The sequence below is a fragment of the Puma concolor genome, chromosome B2 (assembly GCF_028749965.1).
Source record: "Puma concolor isolate L17-30 chromosome B2, mPumCon1.1.hap2, whole genome shotgun sequence".
NCBI lineage: Eukaryota > Metazoa > Chordata > Mammalia > Carnivora > Felidae > Puma > Puma concolor.
The window spans coordinates 73,340,617-73,361,914 of record NC_141671.1 but is presented as its reverse complement, the minus strand read 5'-3'; the positions used below and the strand labels follow the sequence as shown (position 1 = coordinate 73,361,914).

At 34.6% G+C, this 21,298-nt stretch overlaps 1 protein-coding gene across 9 annotated transcripts in view; it reads right to left on the bottom strand.

Moving 5' to 3' along the window:
• Positions 1-1,336: 1,336 nt before the first annotated feature.
• The window catches only part of TTK (TTK protein kinase), a 41,765-nt gene continuing 21,803 nt past the window's right edge, over positions 1,337-21,298 (bottom strand). For all 9 annotated transcript variants that reach the window (XM_086707296.1, XM_025925516.2, XM_086707291.1 and 6 more), the window contains 10 exons: positions 19,474-19,600; positions 16,846-16,938; positions 12,448-12,605; positions 11,929-12,080; positions 10,363-10,487; positions 8,938-9,018; positions 5,281-5,457; positions 4,852-4,936; positions 4,389-4,486; positions 1,337-3,189 (listed from right to left, as the gene is read on the bottom strand). In XM_086707296.1, the coding sequence (XP_086563422.1) occupies positions 3,103-3,189; positions 4,389-4,486; positions 4,852-4,936; positions 5,281-5,457; positions 8,938-9,018; positions 10,363-10,487; positions 11,929-12,080; positions 12,448-12,605; positions 16,846-16,938; positions 19,474-19,600 (1,183 nt within the window). In that variant the 3' untranslated portion in view covers positions 1,337-3,102. The remainder of the gene's footprint in view (positions 3,190-4,388; positions 4,487-4,851; positions 4,937-5,280; positions 5,458-8,937; positions 9,019-10,362; positions 10,488-11,928; positions 12,081-12,447; positions 12,606-16,845; positions 16,939-19,473; positions 19,601-21,298) is intronic.

Here is a 21,298-nt window from a genome sequence, read left to right as displayed (position 1 = left end):
AACCAAACCAAACCAAAACAAAACAAAAAGAAGAAACAAAGGTATGCATATTGGGAGGGAATAAACAAACAGTCTTGTTTGCAGATGATATGATTATCTATGTAGAAGACCCAAAAGAACCAAAAACTCCTGGAACTAATAAACAATTATAAAAAGGTTGCAGGATACAAGGTTAATATACAAAAGTCCATCATTGTCCTATATAATAGCAATAGACAAGTGGAATTTGAAATTAAAAAAACACAATACCATTTACATTAGCACCCTCAAAAATTAAATAATTGGGAATAAATCTCATAATATATATATGAGGTCTATATGAAAAAAACTACAAAACTCTGATGAAAAAAATCAAGGAAGAATAAATGGAGAAATATTCCAGTCACGGATAGGAAGACTCAATATTGTCAAAATGTCAGTTCTTCCCAACTTGATCTACTAACTGAATGTAATCCCAATCAAAATCCCAGCAAGTTTTCTTATGGTTATTGACAAACCAATTCTAAGGTTTATACGGAAAGGAAAAAATACCAATAGTCAACACAATATTGAAGAAGACAAAGTTGGAGAATTGATACTATCCAACTTTAAGACCTACTATAAAGTGACAGCAATCAAGACAGCATGGTATTGGTGAGGGGATAAACGAATTTTGTTAATTCTTCACAAAAATTAACTCAAAGTGGATCACAAATCTAAATGTAATGTAAACCGCAAAACGGTAAAACTCTAGAAGATAACACAGCAAGAAACAGATGACCTTGGGTGTGGTGATGACTTTTCAGCACGATCCATTTAAGAAATAATTGACAAGCTGGAGAACATTAAGATTAAAAACTTCTGCTCTGTGAGAGACAATATCAAGAAAATGAGAAGACAACTGAATGAGAAAAAAATATTTGCAAAGATATCTGATAAAAGACTGCTATCCAAAATACACAAAGAATTCTTAAAACTTAACCTTAAGAAAACAAACCACCCAATCTAAAAAATAAACCAAAGACATTTAACCAAAGATGGTATCAGTTGGCAAGTAAGCATATTAAAAGACGCTCCACATCATGTGTCAGCCGGAAAATGCAAAATAAAAAAAACATGAGATACCACTATTGGAATGGCCAAAATCTGGAATCCTGACAACACCAAATGCTGGCGAGGTCGTGGGGCAACAGGAACCCTCATTCACTGCTGGAAGGAATGCAAAATGGTACAGCCACTTTGGAAGACAGTTTGGCAGTTTCCTACCAAACTAAACATACTCTTTACATACAATCCATCAAACATGCTCCTTGGTATTTACACAAAAGAGTTGAAAACTTACGTCCACACAAAAACCTGCACACAGATTACAGCAGCTTTATTCGTAATTGTCAAAATTTGGAAGCAATCAAGATGACCTTCAATAGTTGGATGAACTGCAGTACATACACATAATGGAATATCATTAGGCACTGAAAGACCTGGAGGAACCTTTTTTTTTTTTATGTTTGTTTATTTTTGAGAAAGAGACTGAGCGCAAGCGGGGAGGGGGCAGAGAAAGAGGGAGACACAGAATCCAAAGTGGGCTTCAGGTTCCGAGCTGTCTGCACAGAGCTAATGCGGGGCTCAAACTCACGAACTGTTCGATCATGACCTGAGCCAAAGTCGGACGCCCAACCGACTGAGACACCCAGGTGCCCCTGGAGGAACCTTTTCTAAGTGAAAGAAATTAATGTGAAAATGTTACCAACTGTACAACTCCCAACTACATGGTGTTCTGGAAAAGGCAAAACTATCGACACAATAAAATCAGTGGTTGCCAAGGGATTATGGGGTAGGGGTGGGATGAATAGGAGGAGCACAGAGAATTTTTAGGGCCATGAAAATTCTCTGTATTCTCATTATACATTTGTCCAAATGCACAGAACGTACACCAGCAAGAATGAACTGTAATGTAAGCTACGGACTTCAGACAACTATTACGGTGTACCAATGTAGGTTCATTAAATTTAAGAAATGTACCAATCTGGTGGGGGATGTTGATAATAGGGGAGATGGTGCATGTGTGAAGGCAAAGGCTATATGGGAAATCTCTGCACCTTCCCCTCAATTTTTCTGTGAACCTAAAACTGATCTAAAAAAGATCTAAAAAAGTCTATTGAGGGGCACCTGGGTGGCTCAGTCCATTGAATGTCCAACTCTTGGTTTCAGCCCAGGTCATGATCTCACAGTTTGTGAGATCGAGCCCGAGTCAGGCTCTGCACTGACAGAGTCAGGCTCTGCACTGAGCCTGCTTGGGATTCTCTCCCTCTCTTTTTCTCTCTGCCCCTCCCCTGCTCACGCTCTCTCTCAAAACAAATAAACTTAAAAAAAAAAAAAAAAGTCTAATGAAATCTAAAAAAAGAAAAGATGGAGGGAGAATGTATTAGATTTAGTCCCAAAGATTCTAAGACTACATTGGTAATTACCAATTACCAAGCAAGTCATACACTGAGGGCACACCCTATACAACTTATACCACAGAAGCCAGCATGATACTCTAAACACCAAAAACAATCAGTATTATGAAGAATCAAAGGGAGAATTAAAAGAACCAGTGTAGCTCTAAAACTCTGGACTGTATCAGTGCCATAAAGCAATCAGGAAATCTATTTTAGAATTCAAACCCTTTGGAATTTTCTTCTTGAAGACTCTTGTGTCTTCCCTTAACTCAATTTTTTTAAAGTGTTTTGCTGCCACACCAGCAGTGCATTAGCTTAAAGAAAATAACCATACATTTTTTTACATTTTAGTGTCATTTTATGCTACAAAGCTTTATTTACATAGTTCTTCAGAATATATTTCAGTTGTCCATCCACTATTCTAAGTGTGGTATGATATCAAATAGAGTAGATTTGCAGGAAAGCATAAGAGAGAGAGAACAATTCTACAACTTAATATATATAGTATCATTAGTGGTTATTATTTTTACAGTTTTCTTTTGGGAATAATCCACTGAATTTTTCTGCCATTGACATTTCAGGATTAAGTTGTCCTTAAGAGCAGTTTCCACAGAGAATCAAGAGTATAACAGTCCAATATATTTTTACAGTTGATATTTGACAGTTTGTGAGTAGGTGCAAATCATTTTTTCTCCCATTTTTTTTCAAAAGTCTTGGATGATGAAGAGGAATCATGACCTTCACCACTACTATATCGGTCATATAAAGTCTGCAATTAAAAACACACACCTGTTTTGTAACTTTTTAAATTCAATGGATTATCAGATTAATAAAGATAACTAAACATATTCTGACATGAAATGAATTTCTCTCTTGTTCTTATAACTACAAAATTATTTTATAAACTATTGAAGATAATTAAGAATTGTAAACACCTAGCTTGGCCTAAAAATCTATCATAAGATACAGCTCAATATTTCTGTAAAAGAAATGTACCATAGCTACTAATAAGCATACATATGCACCTTTAAGCCCTTTTTAGTCTCCCGTATTTTTTTTTTAAATAAAGCTAGTCTTAGATAAATTGCTACACTTTAAAATACCCTCATCAGGAAATAGACTATCAGATGATATTTCAACTAATAAACAGATGACATTAAAAAAAAAATACAAATTATTATATAAATAGGCATAATCAGCTATATTAAAATCTACATATTTCTTAAAGGATTCAAGACTAAACCAACATCTAATTTATGAAGATGACAGACATCTCTGTCTTGGAGAACACATAACCTTAGTGATAAAGGAAACTAATTCATCTCTATTTATGAAAGGCTGTAAATAATACACTGGTAGAAATTTAAAACATGAAGATGTTATTACTGAAATAAATAATTAGTAACTGCTTGGTTAACTAAACCAGTGGGCAATAAACATACATAGGGTTCTAGAAATGACAAGGTGTTTGATGGCAATGAGATCCAAAAAATGGTGGCATAGACATAAACCAACACTGGGAGGCTGAAAGGTTTGAGGCATTCACTTTGAGAAGTGGTCTGACTGCTGTACATAGCTGTAAGTCATTACATGTAACAAATACTGAGACTTCTCCAAGATGGTTTAAGAAAAAAATGGCTAGAAGAAATGAATTCAAAAGCTGTGTTAAGAATATTGTTGATTCAAAAGACAGGTTGCTTTTTAAATTTATCCAGTTGAGACCTGACTGCAATCTTAGGTATGCACCTTGTATGACAATTCACTTTCAATTGTGCTATCTGTACAATAAGAATGTAAATCAAGTAAGTCTATTTTGTCAAAAAGCACAAGTATCTAAATGTCAAAATATATTTCATAGTTGTCTTATGATTGGACCAAGTTTTCTTTGGAGTACCTGTTTAAGCATCTAATTCACTAAACTATACAAAACAATTAAAAGTAATGTAGATAGAGAACAGACATTCTTACTTTAGCAGCTTTCAAAATGGAGTTAGGAGAATTCAGACCAACGAGTTGGCCCAGAACATATTTCATTTCTTCAGTGGTGCCCTTAGCCATCTGATTACCTGTAATAAAAATATAATCAATAACCTACTGGTACCATTAAAAAAATATAAAATACACAAATACATTCTGTTTAACAGCACAATGGCTGGCTTTATGTAATTTATCATTGATCAAAGCTACTTACCAAGGATAAGTGAAAATGAATGCAAGTAAAAAAAAAAGGCGATTTCATTTATTTTAGTATTTTAGAATAAAAGAAACTTCCTTAAGGAAGGAGGAAATCTGGAAGTAGCCCATTCAAATTCTGGTTTTGTTATAGCTAAAAGTCTGTTTATATTAGTAATTAGCATAATTACTTAGTATAATTAGTGTAATTACTTAGTAATGAATTAGTAATCTAATAAACTGATTTTCAAAGAAATACCTGGATGAGTTTGAATTTGAACATATGGATGCACCAGAAGCTCAGGAATGGATATCCTCTGTTTAGGGTCCCTTATTAAACAACACTATAAAAATAAGGATTAATTTTTTTAAAAATCAAGTTTTCTTATGTAATATTGATATAAAGTGTTTTTCAAGATTGCACCATACTACAGAAGTTGCTTTCTAGATAGCCCACTCAGAAATGACAAGATTCCATAAGTCATTCTTGCAAAATTCCCAAGTATTCATATGCTTTTTAAAAATACCTTCAAAATAAACTTAACATGACTTAAAAAGCTAAGTCATTCAATAATTCCCTCCAATAGACTAGTTATATCTACCTATGCCAGATTTCAATGATTTCTTCTAAGCAAACAATTTAAGTATATGAAATCATTTTTCTATATCCATATACTATTAATGTTACCTTTAACACATCTTGAAGATCTTTCTCTGGGATATCAGGAAATTCGATTTCATGATTAGGGTCAATTATGGCATGTAATTTAGAAATCTGATTAATTATATGTTGAAATGGTGTCTTCCCATAAGTCATATAGTACAAAATGCATCCTAAGGACCAAACGTCACTTTTGGGGCTTATCTAATTCAGAAGAAAAAAAAAAAAAATTATTTTAACATAAAATTAAATGTAAGAGTATTTTATATACACACATGTAAACATATATTCCCTGCCATTTAAAATCATAACTAAACCTCAAGGAATGTGCAAGTACTAGATTAAGTTTACATAAAAAAAAAATCTTTCTCTAGTTTTTGCTATATTTGGTTATTTTACCAAGAAATGAGCTTTAAGTCTCTCAACAAACTTGTAATTAAAATATTTCAACCAAAACATATATTACGTTCTTGTCAGCTTGCGACAATATAAACTAAAAAACATTAACTGCAAATTTTAAATTTATTTTTCTCCAAAATTATTTTATTATAATAAATTTGTATATAAAATTAATAATATGTAAATATGCATAGATTTCAAAAATGTTAAGTTGAACTATCCTAAACCCAAGAATGCAAATTATAGAGCCAGGCTGGGCTGCATTTGAATCCTGGCCTTATCATTAGTTAATTCTATGTATCTCCATTTCCTCACCCCTAAAACAGAAATAATAAAAGTACATTGTCATGGGCATTAAATGATGTAACCATGAGATATGGGTAAGCATAAAGAATAATTTCCGGTTATAGTAAGTTCTCAAAAATATTACTTATCATAACATGTTCTTTGTATTAAACAATCTCATTAGAAACAATGCAGTATTATAACATAATTACCATTTTGACTTTAAGAGAGAGAAAGAAAAAAAGAAAGCAGAATAGCAGTGTTGACATTAGGAAAGGAGAACAAGAACATAACAAAATACTTTTAACAGAAGAAAGAAAGGCATTTTATAATGATAAGAGGTACAACCAACCAAGAAGATGGTCATGAACTTCTTTGCACTGAAACTACATTTAATAGAACTATATTGAGTAAAAACTACAATAAATTCTTTTGGTTGGAAGGGTAGAGAGATTTTAGCACACCTTTCAGAAAACGGCAGATAAAACAGACCCCATTGCCGAACACAAAGAAAACTAAAAATTAATGAAAATACTCCTCTTCCTCCAACTTAACCATCTGGAAATTAAATCCGTTTCTACATAAATCATGAATTAAAAAAGGATTTCAGATTCTAGAAAAATAGCAGTGGCTGTGGCAGCATAGTTTTTCTTATTTATTTTTTTAATTAATTTTTTTTTCAACGTTTTTTATTTTATTTTTGGGACAGAGAGAGACAGAGCATGAATGGGGGAGGGGCAGAGAGAGAGGGAGACACAGAATCAGAAACAGGCTCCAGGCTCTGAGCCATCAGCCCAGAGCCTGACGCGGGGCTCGAACTCACGGACCGCGAGATCATGACCTGGCTGAAGTCAGACGCTTAACCGACTGCGCCACCCAGGCGCCCCTTTATTTTATTTTTTTTTTAATTAAAGTATAGCTGACACAATGTTACATTAGTTTCAGGTGTGCAACATAGTGACTTGACAATTCAATACACTATGCTATGCTCACCACAAGTATAGCTACTGTCTGTCACTACACAACACTATTACAATACCATTGACTAGATTCCCTATGCTGTACCTTCCATCCCATGACTTACTCATTCCAGACCTGGAGGCCTGTACCTCCCACTCCTCTTTTGGAGATCTATTTTGCCAGATCTCTTACCCACCTCCCCCCGCTCTGGCAACCATCAGTTTGTTCTCTGTATTTAGGAGTCTGTTTCTGCTTTTTATTTGTTTTGCATTTTAGATTGCAGCACAGTTTTTCAGTCTGTCCAAATCCCCAGATAAGACAGACAGAGAAGCCTGTAGCAAAACCATAGACATATGGAGAAGATTTACAACAAAACAAAGTGAAAAGCCATACCCCAAAACCCCAGAATACGAAGGGACACAAACTACCAACAGCCACAAGTCGTGTATAGTAGAGGCATTTGAAACAGAAAGCAGAGGGAAATAGTGAATGTGCCCAATAGACCTCAGAATAGAAACTCCAAATAGCCAACAGATGTTCATTGGAAAGTAATTTGCAAACAGAGCTAAACTGGGAAGGGTTTGAGCTTTTCACAAGCAGGGATTATCTCACATGGTGGGATAAAAAATTTGTCTTCTGTTCAGAATCATTAAGGCCACTGTTTAGCAGGTGATTACATCAAATGGAGATTTACCCATAATATTAAAGCACTGAGTTGAAAACTGAAAAAATCTGAACTCTACAAGCAATTCAAAATAAATCTTATTTCAAAGTATTTTAAAACTGCAACTGAAAACTTTAGAATTAATGAAAATTAATACTACAAAAAAGTGGAAGTAGAAGTTAAAGTAAAACTCAGTAAAATTCAGTTTTAATGTTTTCATTAAGAAAGAATACAAAAATTAAATTGGCAATTATCTAAATCCAGAAACTAGAAAAAAAAGAAACCTAAAGGAAATACAATTAATAAAGATAAAAGCAGAAATTAGAGAGCAAATGAAAATAGAATTAATAAATGAAGACTTGGTTCTTTAAAATTAACAAAACCTTGGAAAGTCTAACCAAGAAAAAGAAAAAAGACAACAAATCTAAGTATTAAAAGAAAAGGGGAAGCTAAACAAATAATAAAAAGAATTTTATAAGAGACTATTTGACATAATGTTATGTCAGTTATTTGAGAAGAAATTTAGAAGCCACAATTTTCTAGGAAGGAAAATATAATTAGTAAATAAGCACATATTTATCAAGCAATTATTTAGGGCTAGACAATGTATTAAGTGATTTATATTCTTTATCATTTAATCCTCACCTTTAAAACAGGTACTGTTTATAAGCTGAATTTATAGATGAAGTAACCAGGCAAGTTAATTCATAAAGATGGTTGTTAACAAAGAAGCAGGTCTATTATTGAATGCAGGTCGCTGGACAACAATGTAATGCTTGCATGCACTTGGTTACACTGCTATAGAGCAACGAAGGATTAGCTTGAGAGCCAGAGGCATCCAGGCAAGCAAAATGAGCCCAAGAAGAGACACCAATGAGGCTAACACAAAGTTCACTGAGGTGGTAAAATAAGGCAAGTGGGAAAGTAGCTGTGGCAGGCTGGGAAAAAACTGCCTATTAGAATTGTACTTGGAAATGTAGAATTCACAAATGAATAAATGGTAAGAGATAAAATGTAAGAACCAAAGAGGAAACAAAAGACTTCAAAGATCATTTTAATGTGCTTAACTCTGAGCTAATTTAGTCTTAATTTCTACCTTTCATTTTGAAACTGAAAAAAAATACCCTGGGTACGTTTTTTGTTAGAGCACATTGTTGAGACATCCCGTATTAAAAGCACAATATTAAAAGAACAGTCTCAAATCAATAACTGTAAAACTGAATCCCATGACCATTTGCCAAAGAAAGCAAGGTCTCTAAAATGCCTAAAAAGTTTTAGAACTTAAGCAACTTTCAGTTATCTGTTAGGTTTAATCAGAGAATAGTCCATTCCCTTCTGATGCCAGATAAATGGGATCTAAATAACCTTCACAATACCTTTGACTTGGATTTCCCATTCTCTCTTGAGGAAGACATATCTTTGATTGCTTCTGGTGGCATATAATTAACTGTACCAACCTGTATGCCAAAGCACAGAAAACACTAGTCAATGAAAATATTTTATTCTGCTTTAGATTTTTTAAAACACAAATGTCAGATTCTTAGAAACTTGAATAATTACATATTTCAGTAATATATTTTAAAAAATCAAGTAACTGACAATGATATTAGGACATAAGTTTCTTCACAACTCCAGAAAAATAAATTGGGTCCATAATCAGAAAAGTTATTCCTTTCAGAATGCTAAGCTTTTTCTATGATTATGATGGGCAACTACCATAAAACTGTAGAGGCTAAAATTATATTAATGGCCATAAACTTGAGGAATTGATATCACTCATTTCTCTGTGCTGGAACAGGCCTAGAATGCTTTAAAAAAAAAAAAATCAACCAACCAACCAATCAAAAATCTAGCTATGTCTCCAAGTATTCCCTGGGCCCATGTCCAGAGTGAGATGGGGCAGGAATCTAAATCATGCAAGAGTTTTCACAGTCAGATTATGCCAACCTTAAAAGGCATTTATTTTAGTCTAAAATAAGTGGTTCTGTTTTCAAGCACTGAATACCTGTACTTTAGGGCCTTGCCATAGAGGGAATCTTCAAGTTGATTTACAATTACATGTTCAGCCATATTTTTCATACAAAGAGAAGTTATTATCAAATAGAATTGTTTCAAAGGCATGCTGTTCATCTATTCCTCCTAAAAATAGTCTAGTTTTACTTCTAGGATTATGGCACATCCACACCAAAAATCTGCATACATAGAACACATCATCTTGACTTCAAGCAGGATTATTTTTAGTTATTCTTTGGTGTTATCGCCTCAGTTTTTATGGAGACAAATTTATTAAGTTTGTAACTGCATATCCTATTAGAAAAAGGCAGTAGAGTACAATATTATGGTTGTTTCCAATATGAAGGCCCACTTCAGAATTTTTTTTCAAATGCAAGTGATAGGAAAAGCTTTACTTCTCCAGAAGAATGAAATAATCTTACCTCATGGACAATAAAAAAAACATGTAACTGCAATTCCTTCTTTGGTTGCTACCAGGAATCTCTGAGACAAAGTTTCAGGTGAACTCAAGATCATGACAAAGGTGATTTCCAAAACAGGCATTATGCTTCTCTACCTCAGCTATAGGAAAGTCATTTAAAAGTGCCAGATTTATTTCTACCTGATCTTGACTCTCTAAAGTGTATTAAATATGGTTTTTATTCTTATAGTATCTATTCTTAATACAAAGGTTTCAAATCCTTTGAAGAATGAGGTAGGAAAAATAAAATCCCCATTAGCAAAATACTTTACAGGTGAAATGGAACTGAACTGTAGTGGGTAGTAACCAACCATTCGTTAAGTCTTACCTGAGAGTCTTTAACAATACTTGTTGTATCTGGTTGCATTTGATTTGCAATCCCAAAATCAATTAGTTTTAGCATTCCATCAACTATCAGAAAGTTAGCAGGTTTCAGATCACTGTGAACGATGCCTTCAAAATAAAAATCCATTGTAATATCAGACAATGTAAAACATTCTAAGTATAAAAGAAATTTCACAATGGGCTACCTAGGTGGCTCAGTCGGTTGAGTGTCCGACTTCTGCTCATGTCATGATCTCACGGCTCGTGAGTTAGAGCCCTGCATCGGGCTCTGTACTGACAGCTCAGAGCCTGGAGCCTGCTTTGGATTCTGTGTCTCCTCTCTCTGCCCCTCCCCCATTCACTCTGTCTCTCTCTCTCTCTCAAAAATCAATAAATGTTAAAAAAAAAAAAAAAAGAAATTTCACAATCTACTGGCCTAGTTGACTCCTTTGGTCAAAGTAAATGCTCATGTATAATATTTTTTTAATGTTTATTTATCTTGAGAGCGAGAAGAGAGCATGTGAGCTGGGGAGGGGCAGAAAGAGAATCCCAAGCAGGCTCCATACTGTCAGCTCAGAGCCCGACGCAAGGCTCATCTCAACCAACCATGAGATCATGACCTGAGCCGAAACCAAGAGTCAAACACTTAACCAACTGAGCCACTCAGGAGCCCCTCATTTTTAATATTTTCTAAAAAGATATAGTACCAGCAATGTACCAAGCACTATTCTAAATTTGCTGCTTATCTTGAATCATTTAATCCTCACACCAGAACTGGGGTAATTACTATACTAATATTATCCTTTTAAGTGAAAAAACTAAGGCACAGAGATTAAGTAATTTGCTCAAGGTCATAAATCCTAAGTGATAGGGCCACGACTTGACCCAGGCACTCTGGCTTCAGAGTTTATGATCTTCACCACCCACTAGATAACATCATAAATTATATTGTCAGATGGAAGACCCTAATGCTCCTGACACCTCTATCCCTACAGCCCTGATCTTAATCACTGAATTATCTTTTAACTTATAGGGAGACATGAGGAGAAAAATTACAATTAATCTAGGTTAGCAGTTATTTTTTAAAAAGGATAAGGTAAAGGCAGAGAAGCCCTAAAAAGAACCAAGTCCAAGTAACAAAAAAAACAACCTAGGGCTAACAATTGAAAAAGAATAAAACCAACTCCCACACAAGGGACACAATACAAAACGACTATCATAATGAGCACAATAAACATCTCAGATCTTTGGGATGCCTGAACCCCCAAGTCTCAGATCTGCTATAACTGAACTATTTGGAGACACAGGATAATGGACTATGTTAATACTAATAAAGATATGGGTATATTTTGCACTATGGATGCATTATGGCTGTGGGGACTTGAGTTCATGCACTATATCCTTTGGTTAATGGTGTTTTAAAGAAATGTTTTTTGTGCCTTCATCTTTAAATGAGCGTCCAAATATTTAGTTTATCTAGTCTAGAGGTGCCAATAACAAATACCTAAAAATCGTAAGATGACACTATTAATGATTACTGTAACTCAGCATATAATGAGTTTTAAAATACCATGTTGATGAATTGTGTAAACTGCCTCCAACATATTTTTCCAGTAACTTTTACGTTCCCATGGATTGATGGATTTTTTCTTTTTGAGCCAACTATTAAGATCTATATTTCCACATTCCATTACCATGTAAATGTACTGGTCCGTGATTTCACTGCCATTAAAAACAAAAACAACAACAAAAAAATACATGGTTAGCTTACACTATTAAGACTAAGTATTTATCTTCTTTATCTGTAGAATTATAGCAAAAATAGTGTTCTTTTTTTTTTTTTAATTTTTTTTTTTAACATTTATTTATTTTGAGACAGAGAGACACAGAGCATGAACAGGGGAGGGGCAGAGAGAGAGGGAGACACAGAATCTGAAACAGGCTCCAGGCTCTGAGCTGTCAGCACAGAGCCCGACGCGGGGCTCGAACTCAGGGACCGCGAGATCGTGACCTGAGCCGAAGTCAGACGCTTAACCGACCGAGCCACCCAGGCGCCCCTGTTCTTTTTATATTAAAAAAAAATCCTTACTAATCATAAAGTCGGATGATCTTATCACTGTGTTGTTGTAGTTTATTCAAATAAGCAATTTCATTCCGATAACTATCGATTGTTTGATTATCTGCTTCTTCTAAGTTCACATACTTTATAGCATGTATCTGTTTCTTTTCATTCAATACCTGGAATACCTATATAGAACAAAAGAAAAAGTTTAGAATGCACTACTTTTACACTATCACAATATCTCTAAATTTATTAGAATTTTAGGTTGAGAAATACCGATATGAATAATTAAACGTGTCTGGGCTTATTTTGAGTATTGAAGGGAAAAAAAATATGTTAGGAGAGTTAACAGACCATTCTCAACTACCTATGACAATGGGCATTCAATAACACAAAGGCATAAACATAAAAAGTTTTTATAACAACACATAAGAAAGATTATTTAAATTTCATATCTATTCATAACACTGTTGGGTTGCCCTGACCAAAAAAATAACCTAAAGCAAAAGACATTCAAAAATGTTAAGAGGGGTACCTGGGTGGCTTAATTGGTTGAGTGTCTGACTCTTGGTTTTGGCTCAGGTTGTGATCCCAAAGTCACGGGATGGAGCTCAGCAGGGAATGTGAAGCCTGCTTAAGATTTTCTCTCTCCCACCACTGCTGCCCCCTTCTCTGTTTGCACTCATGCACATGCTCTCTCTTTCATAAATAAATGAATTAAATAAATAAATAAATAATTCAATAAAATGTTAAGAACTACTAAGGGCTTTCATAAAGAGTCAATTCATTTCACAGATGGTGTTTTTTCCACTGTGACTGGAATTGGCATCTCATTCATGTGGTATTTTAAAATATGTAATAATTATAAGCTATTTGTATATTCAGTTGTGAAAAGTAGATTAGATCAAAGTTTATGAATTTTTCTTTAAGTAGGCTTCACACCCAGCTCAGAGCACAATGTGGGGTTTGAACTCACACCCTGGGATCAAAACCTGAGCTCAGATCAAGAATCTGTAGCTTAACTGACTGAGCCACCCAGGCGCCCCAGATTAGGTCCCATTTTCAAAGTCAAGTTGACAAGAACAAGATGTTCCTATAAGCCCACTGTCAGGTATGGGTCAAACAGCTCTGGCTATAATGACAGTCAACTTCTAAGCAATAGGGCAGATAATAAATACATTTTGAAAAGTAGAAAATACTGTTACTGTGTCCAACTTTCAGAAAACATGCAAGAGGCATGAGGCTTCTAAAATGCAAGTATACAAATACAAATGCCATTATAAGCAAGAAAAATTACATTCATTCATCCCTTTTGACAAAATGAAGTAAAATATCATTTATTTAAAAACCATTTAACCTTGACCAGGTCGGGGCAAGGATAAGAAGAGAACGAATGTGTATATGAGATTCATGCATTTACAACTGTACTAATAAGGACAGTCTATCAAGCAGTCAGGTGTAGTTACTTTAAAATTTTAAATATAAAACTAACAAAGTATTACTGGTTTTATTTGCACACACAGCAAATTAGACAAAGAGGGGCATTAAAACAGTGATAGGGCAAGAGACCGCAGAAAAGAGCAAAGGATGATAAAAGGAATTTTAAAACAGTGTAAAGCCACTTTGTATATGGTAAACAGCCTTCTAAACCTCAGAGAATTGAGAGTACCTACCACTCTAGTAGAATTAAAATGTTGTTAGTAGTTCCTACCACACAGGGTTGGAAGGATGACAAAGATGGATGTGTCTGGAATGTAGCAAAGTTAGCTACCATCATTAAGGACAATTAGGACAGAATGAAGTGGACATTTTAAAACCTATTAAAGTTGTTGGGTATATCAGAAAAAGAGATTTGCAAGATATTAAAACTATATAATAAGATCTCAAAGTTTTGAAGGAAATAAAAACTTTTCAATCAACTTTTTGCACGTATGTGCTTTTACTCCCCTACTGCCCCTCTTCTGGCAAAATTCTTGCAATAACTGATGATTAGATAGCCTCTACTTCCATCTCATAGAGATAGTATCAGAGTTATAATTTTCAGTTTCATGGGAAGTTGGTGAAAGAACTAGACAGGCTAGTATCATGACTATTCCTATTAGCCTCCATGACCTTCCTAAATGTTCTTAATACTGTATAAGTTGGCCACTGCCTAAACTCTAGAATAGAGCATAAATGGTTAGTTTCACAAAGCATGCTACCCTCTTTCTCTGAGGTACATTGATTTTGTCAACTCCACCATAATAATTAAATTAAAAAATGATAATATAATCACACTAAAAAAAATATGGGCCAGTCGTGTCTTTATCATCTGACCCTTCACTTAAGCTAACATCTTCCATTATGCTCCAAGGAAAAAATGTTTAAAACACCGTCAAGATTATTTTACATCCTCTGAAAACATGCCACTAAATAAGTATCTCACCTGGACACTATTCAACTATAGCTAAAGTAATAAAGGTTAACAAAAGAATTTCTATTAAAGCAACTAAATCAGATAATTCAAATATATTGATAAAAATCAATTGTCCCTTTATTCCCATGCCTGAAACCTGAGACAAGGGAAAGAAGAAAATGTATACAAAAAAGGAATGAATATTACTGAACTGCTACTCATAGTAATGTACACACCTTTTTATAATAAGTTAACAAGACCATCTTAAACAAATCTAGCTATTGTTAGTTGGCTTAGAAAATACAGTAAAACTTAAACCCAACAGGCTGTGCTTCATACATCATCCTTAACAACTTATAACAGCAAAGCAGTTGAGGAGGGACATTCATTCAACAAATAACTTCACTCTGTCATGTTCTAGGTAGTATTCTAGATAAAAGAGCAAACACTGTTGAGCAAATCAGACAAACATCCCTATCTTGATGCAACTATATTCAAGTTCAGGAAGACACAAACAACAAACCAAATAAGTAAATTACAAAGCACAGAGGATGGGCTACAGAGAAAAATAAAGAAGGAAATGGAGCTCACCAGTGACTAGAAGGTTAAGAGTTGTGGTACTAAAGAGTATGGCCAAGGAAGGCCTGATTGAGAAGATATTTGAGCAAAGACATGAGGAGATCTAGAGGAAAACGGACTCTTATGTTAAAATACACCAGGAAAGCAAGGATTAAATCAATGAAACTAGGGATACGGCTATTATAATAATCCAGGTGAAAAGATGGCAGTTGTTTTGAACAAAATGATAGTAGTGGAGGTGGTGAGAAATAGGCAAATGTTAGATATGCTCTGAGGTAGAACCAACAAGATTTACCAACTGACTGGGTGTATGTGTGAGAGAAAGTGAGGTCAATTATGATTTCAGAGTTTTTGGCCTAGTTAGTGGAAGAATGAAGTTGCCATTTACTGAACTGGGAAAGACTATGGAGCCAGAGTTATGTTTGGGACATATTAAGTTTTAAATATCTAGTAGACACCCAAGGAGAGATAGTGAGCAATGAGACTGGATATACAAGTCTGGAATTCAAGTGGGAGGTCTAAGCTAGAAAGATGTTTAAGAACTGTCAGCATATACATGGTATCTAAAACCATGAGTCTGGACAACACCAAAGGAGTGAAGTGAGTTTAGAAAGAGAAGAAAAGAGGTCAAGGACTAAACCCTGGGGCACTGCACCATTAGGATGGGGGACAAGAACACTTAAAAGGAATGGCCAATTGGAGAAGAGGAAAACTGAGGGAGGCCAAGTGGGAATAAAAAAAAAGTTCCAATAAGAAAAGAACAATCAACTCTCCCAAATGCTAAGTAACCCAAATTAAAGCAAAGAATTAGATTTAATAAAAACATTGAGATCACTGGTGATCTTGATAGCAATTGTTTGCTAAGTGATAAAGGTAAAAATCTGACTGAAGTGGATTTAAGAGAACCGAATGAGAAGAACTAAAGATGGTAAGTTTAGACAGATCTTTTGAGATGCCTTCCACCCAGAAAAGCAGAACCATGTAAATTTAGAGCTCAAATACATTTAGAAAATGATCTAGTCTAATTCCAGAAACTCTCATTACTAAACTGTTTTGAAATGAAAAACTCAAAAAACTCAAAATATTAATCATATCTTGCTGAATCATCCTAAAATATTATTTACAACATGCCCTACCTGATGTTTAGAAAGATTCTTTTATGATAAAACATAGCTTCATTTGCCACCCCAAATCCATGTTAATGTCATTTAGAGAAGAAATCTAGAAGCATAGGACATCAGAGGGAAGAACAGAGAATTAGAATTAGGAGATAGGTCTAAAGAGATATGTCATTTGTTGGAAAGAGGGAATGGGAGCAGGGGATAAGGATATTTTTGGCTCAAAAGCAATATGGGTCCCTAGATGTTAAGAAAAAAGAGCCCCAAGGGGTAAAAAGACAAAGAAAGGAAAGCTGAAAATATTTTTCTTTCTTAAATATTTAAGATACTTACCTTACTTGAGCCTCCACTTCCTATCTGCTTCAATATGGAATAAATTCTTCCTTTAACTGAAATGCATTCATTTGTTGAAGAGGATGCTGAAATCTAAATAATTAAAATATATAAAGATTCAAAGGTGCAAAGAATATGCCTGAGAAACTAGCTTGCATTTAGTACAGTGAAATGCTTCCAATTTTTAAATTATCTTAAATTTCAAGTAATTAGATATTAGTCACAATATTTCAAAGAGGAAGTTTACATATTTTAGTCAAATTAATAAACTTATTAATATATAGATAGACTTCCAAGGTCTCCCTCTAACTTGCCTTTACTTAATTTAAAAAAAAATTTTTTAATTTAAGTATAGTTGACATACAATGTTCACCTTTACTTCTTAACATAAATAAATAGAAGATTGAGGGGAGAAAACACTTAATGCCAATACACAAACTCACAAGCTATTACTTTTCACCTTATTCTTTTTTCTTATATATCCCTCTTCACTTACATACATGCATAAATAATTATATCTAAATTCTTTTTCCTCATTTAGCACTACATTATAAGGGAAGCAGTATGCTAGCTCCAGAGTCAATCAGACAAATGCAAATTTCAGCAATGCCCCCTTTCTGCTGAGTGATGTTCAACAAGTTAGTTAATTTGAACTTCAGCATCTATCTTGGCAAACTTGTAGCTGATGTACTATTGCAACAGACCCCATTTCCCTTCCCTTATGCCAGAGCTCTCAGAGGATCTATAAATGCTTTGCACAGATGGAGTGCAGTGAGAGGACCCATTCCAAGCTGACAAGAAAGCTGAAGACACAAAGCACATCTGATTAGCTGATTTACTAAGTTGAAACGGGTCTGTCTGAATAAACCTCAATTTAACCAAGTCCTGCTTTAAATCCCAAATGGTAGAACTCTCTCATGTAATCTCTTTCTTTACCTTTTAACCTCAGGGGTTAAAAAACACTATTGAGTCATGAAATATGTTTTCTGTAAGAAAGTATTAGGCTTTGAAATATGTACCTGTTATTTTTCATTCAGTTATAATTTCAGAAAGGCTTTTCACTACCTACTCCCACCCCTCTTCCTTTTGGAGCATCTTCTCGCACTTAAACTGAAAACTTCTGAGAGGGAAGAAAGCAGTTCAATGTTTTTGCCCCCTAACTGCTGACAGTTGTTAGAGTAAGTAATTCTGACTTATTTCTGACTCAATACTAGTGTGAAGTTCAGTTTCCTACATAGGACATTCCACATCCCCCTTAGCCCATCCTCCTCACTGTGGCCAGAGTAATTTATTTCAAAATGCAAATAAGATCACTTCACTTTCCTGCTCCAACCTGTTACACAGCTTCTTATCCCTCTTGGGGTAAAGTTCAAAGGGCCCAGAGGAACCCTAAGGATTACCTCATCCCTCTTGGACTCTTTTTAGTTTCCTCCTGACACTGGCCTTTTCTAGAAGGCTCCTGGCCCATTCATGTGGTCATGACTTGACTTCTAGATATCAACTCAAACAGGGTCTGACATGAGGAAGAGTTCAACAAATGTTTTGAATCAATGTATGGACAAACCTGATCATCTTTTTCTCCTTAGTAATTTATTATTCTGCTTCAATCTTCAAAATACTATTTCTCTTTCCATAGGATAATCTATTGTCAGCTTTTTTTTGTTCTTTATTAATTGCAAAATACACATAACAAAAATTTGCATTTTACTCTACACCCATTAAACAGTAACTCCTCATTCCTCCCTCCCTCTAGACACTGGTGACCATTGTTCCACTTTTTGTTAGCTAATTTTTTTTTTAACCTCTCAATATGTAATAGCTAATTACCTGTTTGTGTGTGTGTGTGTGTGTGTGTGTGTTGCTGTTTTATTTAAATAACAATTGCTGCTATCTTTTCTCTACTAAGTAGCAGGCTCTGCTGTACAAGTTCCATATATGTTAACTAATTTAATCTTCACAATTATCCTCTATGGTAGGTATCTTTATTATCCCCACCTTATAGATGATGAAATGGCCACAGAAAATTTAAGTAACTTACAAAAGGTCACACAGTTGGTAAGTAGTGAGGCCAAGATTCATGGCCAGAAAACCTCTCTTCAAAGTTCATGCTTTCCACCAGTATTTAGTGGCCACTCAGATCGTTATTAGAAACTAATTTTAATAGTATTGATATCAGGAGTATTTTTTCTCCAGATGACAATACAATTGCCTCACCAGCAAAAATTTTCCTATTTTTATAATTACTTTATATTTTATTAGCATCTTATATTGCTATTCTGATATTCTTGAAAACTTAACTGCATATTAATCAGCCAGTGAAATGAGGCTGCACAGTTAATAGTAGGCTTAAGTAGTGAAACAGAATAAAAAGTTACCTAAATTACAAGACAACTTTTGCCTAGCTCTTCAAACTGGATCTTTTGGCCTAGTTCATGAAAAAGCTTCATTAGCTTCTTCAATAACTAACCTCTCAAAGTCACAAGGCACCCTTAATAGGTTTTCCCTATTAAGAGTTTTGCCTAAGAATGGACAAGTTCTTAAGGCCTTTCCTAACAACTAGATGCTATGAAAATAAAATCTTTGGATCATACCTTAAACATATACCATCATAAATAAAATTTATCAAACCTGTAAAGTTTGAAGTGGAGTAACAGGTATTTGCTGTTGCTGCTGCTGGAAACAGGCGAGTTGGCTATAAGGTGTTGACAACTGACAAGCAGGTGGAAAGTCATTCTTTACAACTGGAGTTCTAAAACTAGGAAAGAAATGGTTTTCATTTAAAACATGAAAAATGTAGGGGCGCCTGGGTGGCGCAGTCGGTTAAGCGTCCGACTTCAGCCAGGTCACGATCTCGCGGTCCGTGGGTTCGAGCCCCGCGTCGGGCTCTGGGCTGATGGCTCAGAGCCTGGAGCCTGTTTCCGATTCTGTGTCTCCCTCTCTCTCTGCCCCTCCCCCGTTCATGCTCTGTCTCTCTCTGTCCCAAAAATAAATAAACGTTGAAAAAAAAAAATTTTTTTTTTAAATAAATAAATAAAACAGGAAAAATGTAGAAACAAGATTCTGACTCAATGTTTGTGTGATTTTAAAAGATGCATATAAACTTAAATGTATTACATCAAACAATCCACATCAGTTTTCATAATATAGCTAAGTTATTTATTCTAGATATACTATCACCAGAAATTTCATTTTGAGGAAATTCTTTCTGAAAGTAATTTTTTGTCCCTAGACAAGAAATCCTTACTAGTAAAATTAAAAAGATGGCATTTAAAAGTGAAGTTGGGGTTATTTTAGAAGAATTTAGCCAATGCAAAGGTCAGCCTATGGCATACGAGTGCTTTTTAACAATAGCGCTCTACAACAGCATGCTAGAAATATCAGAAAGCCAATTACATTACAGGAGTTTGGACTTTTGAGATTAAAGCTGTTGAGTTCACATTTGTGTTTTGCTTATCTTATTCACTATCACATCCTCAACACCTAGAAGAGTGCTTGGCACAAAGGAGTTCAAATACTTGTTGACAATATACAACCTAACTTCACAAAAAATAACTATATCACTATTCTAGTTATCAACTTTCTTTAAAATATTCCACATATGGGGTGTCTAGGTGGCACAATAGGTCAAGCACCCAATTCTTGGCTTCAGCTCAGGTCATGATCTCGCAGTTCATGAGTTCAAGCCCCACATCAGGCTCTGTAGAGAGCCTGCTTGGGATCCCCTCTCTCTCCTTTTCTCTGTTCCTCCCCTGCTCTCTCTCTCTCAAAATAAATAAATAAACTTAAAAAAAAATTAAAATATTCACATATAATAAAATGAAGTAATATATAGCAAAACTATATTAAATTGGTAAGAGCCCAGGTTATAAAACTTCTAAGGCCAGTTCTAATTAAAATCAAAGATTACATTATGAAAATTAAAAACAAAAGGCATCATGGACTTAAGTTATCCTCTAAGACATTAAAAACATAGCTACTAGTTGGATGATATGATATGCCACATTCCTTTATTTTCTTTCTTTGAAATGTCATTAATTTGCTTTTGCAATATCCCTGTGTTTCCTATCAATCAGCAATGACCATCCAATTTCTTTACTCATCCCTCATTCCCATACACTCAAGTCTTTTACCTTTGAACACTCCCAGAACTATGTTACCTATACAACCAACTTCTTTCAGAAACTATCACATTCCAATTAAAAACCCTCCTTTGCTATAAAATGTAGCTACCCTTTATCATGTATAAGAATGCTAACCTTTAAAATACCTCTCTCAGTTACACAAAGATATCCATGTAGCAATGTGTAATTACCAAGAAGTTTTACATATTTAGAGTATTTATAGATTGTAGGTACAAATTACAATAGGACAGAGACTTTCAAAACAATCCTTAAAAATGTATTGTAGCCACCTTCCCCTCCCCTTTCACAGGTGAAATAACTGATGCTCAGAA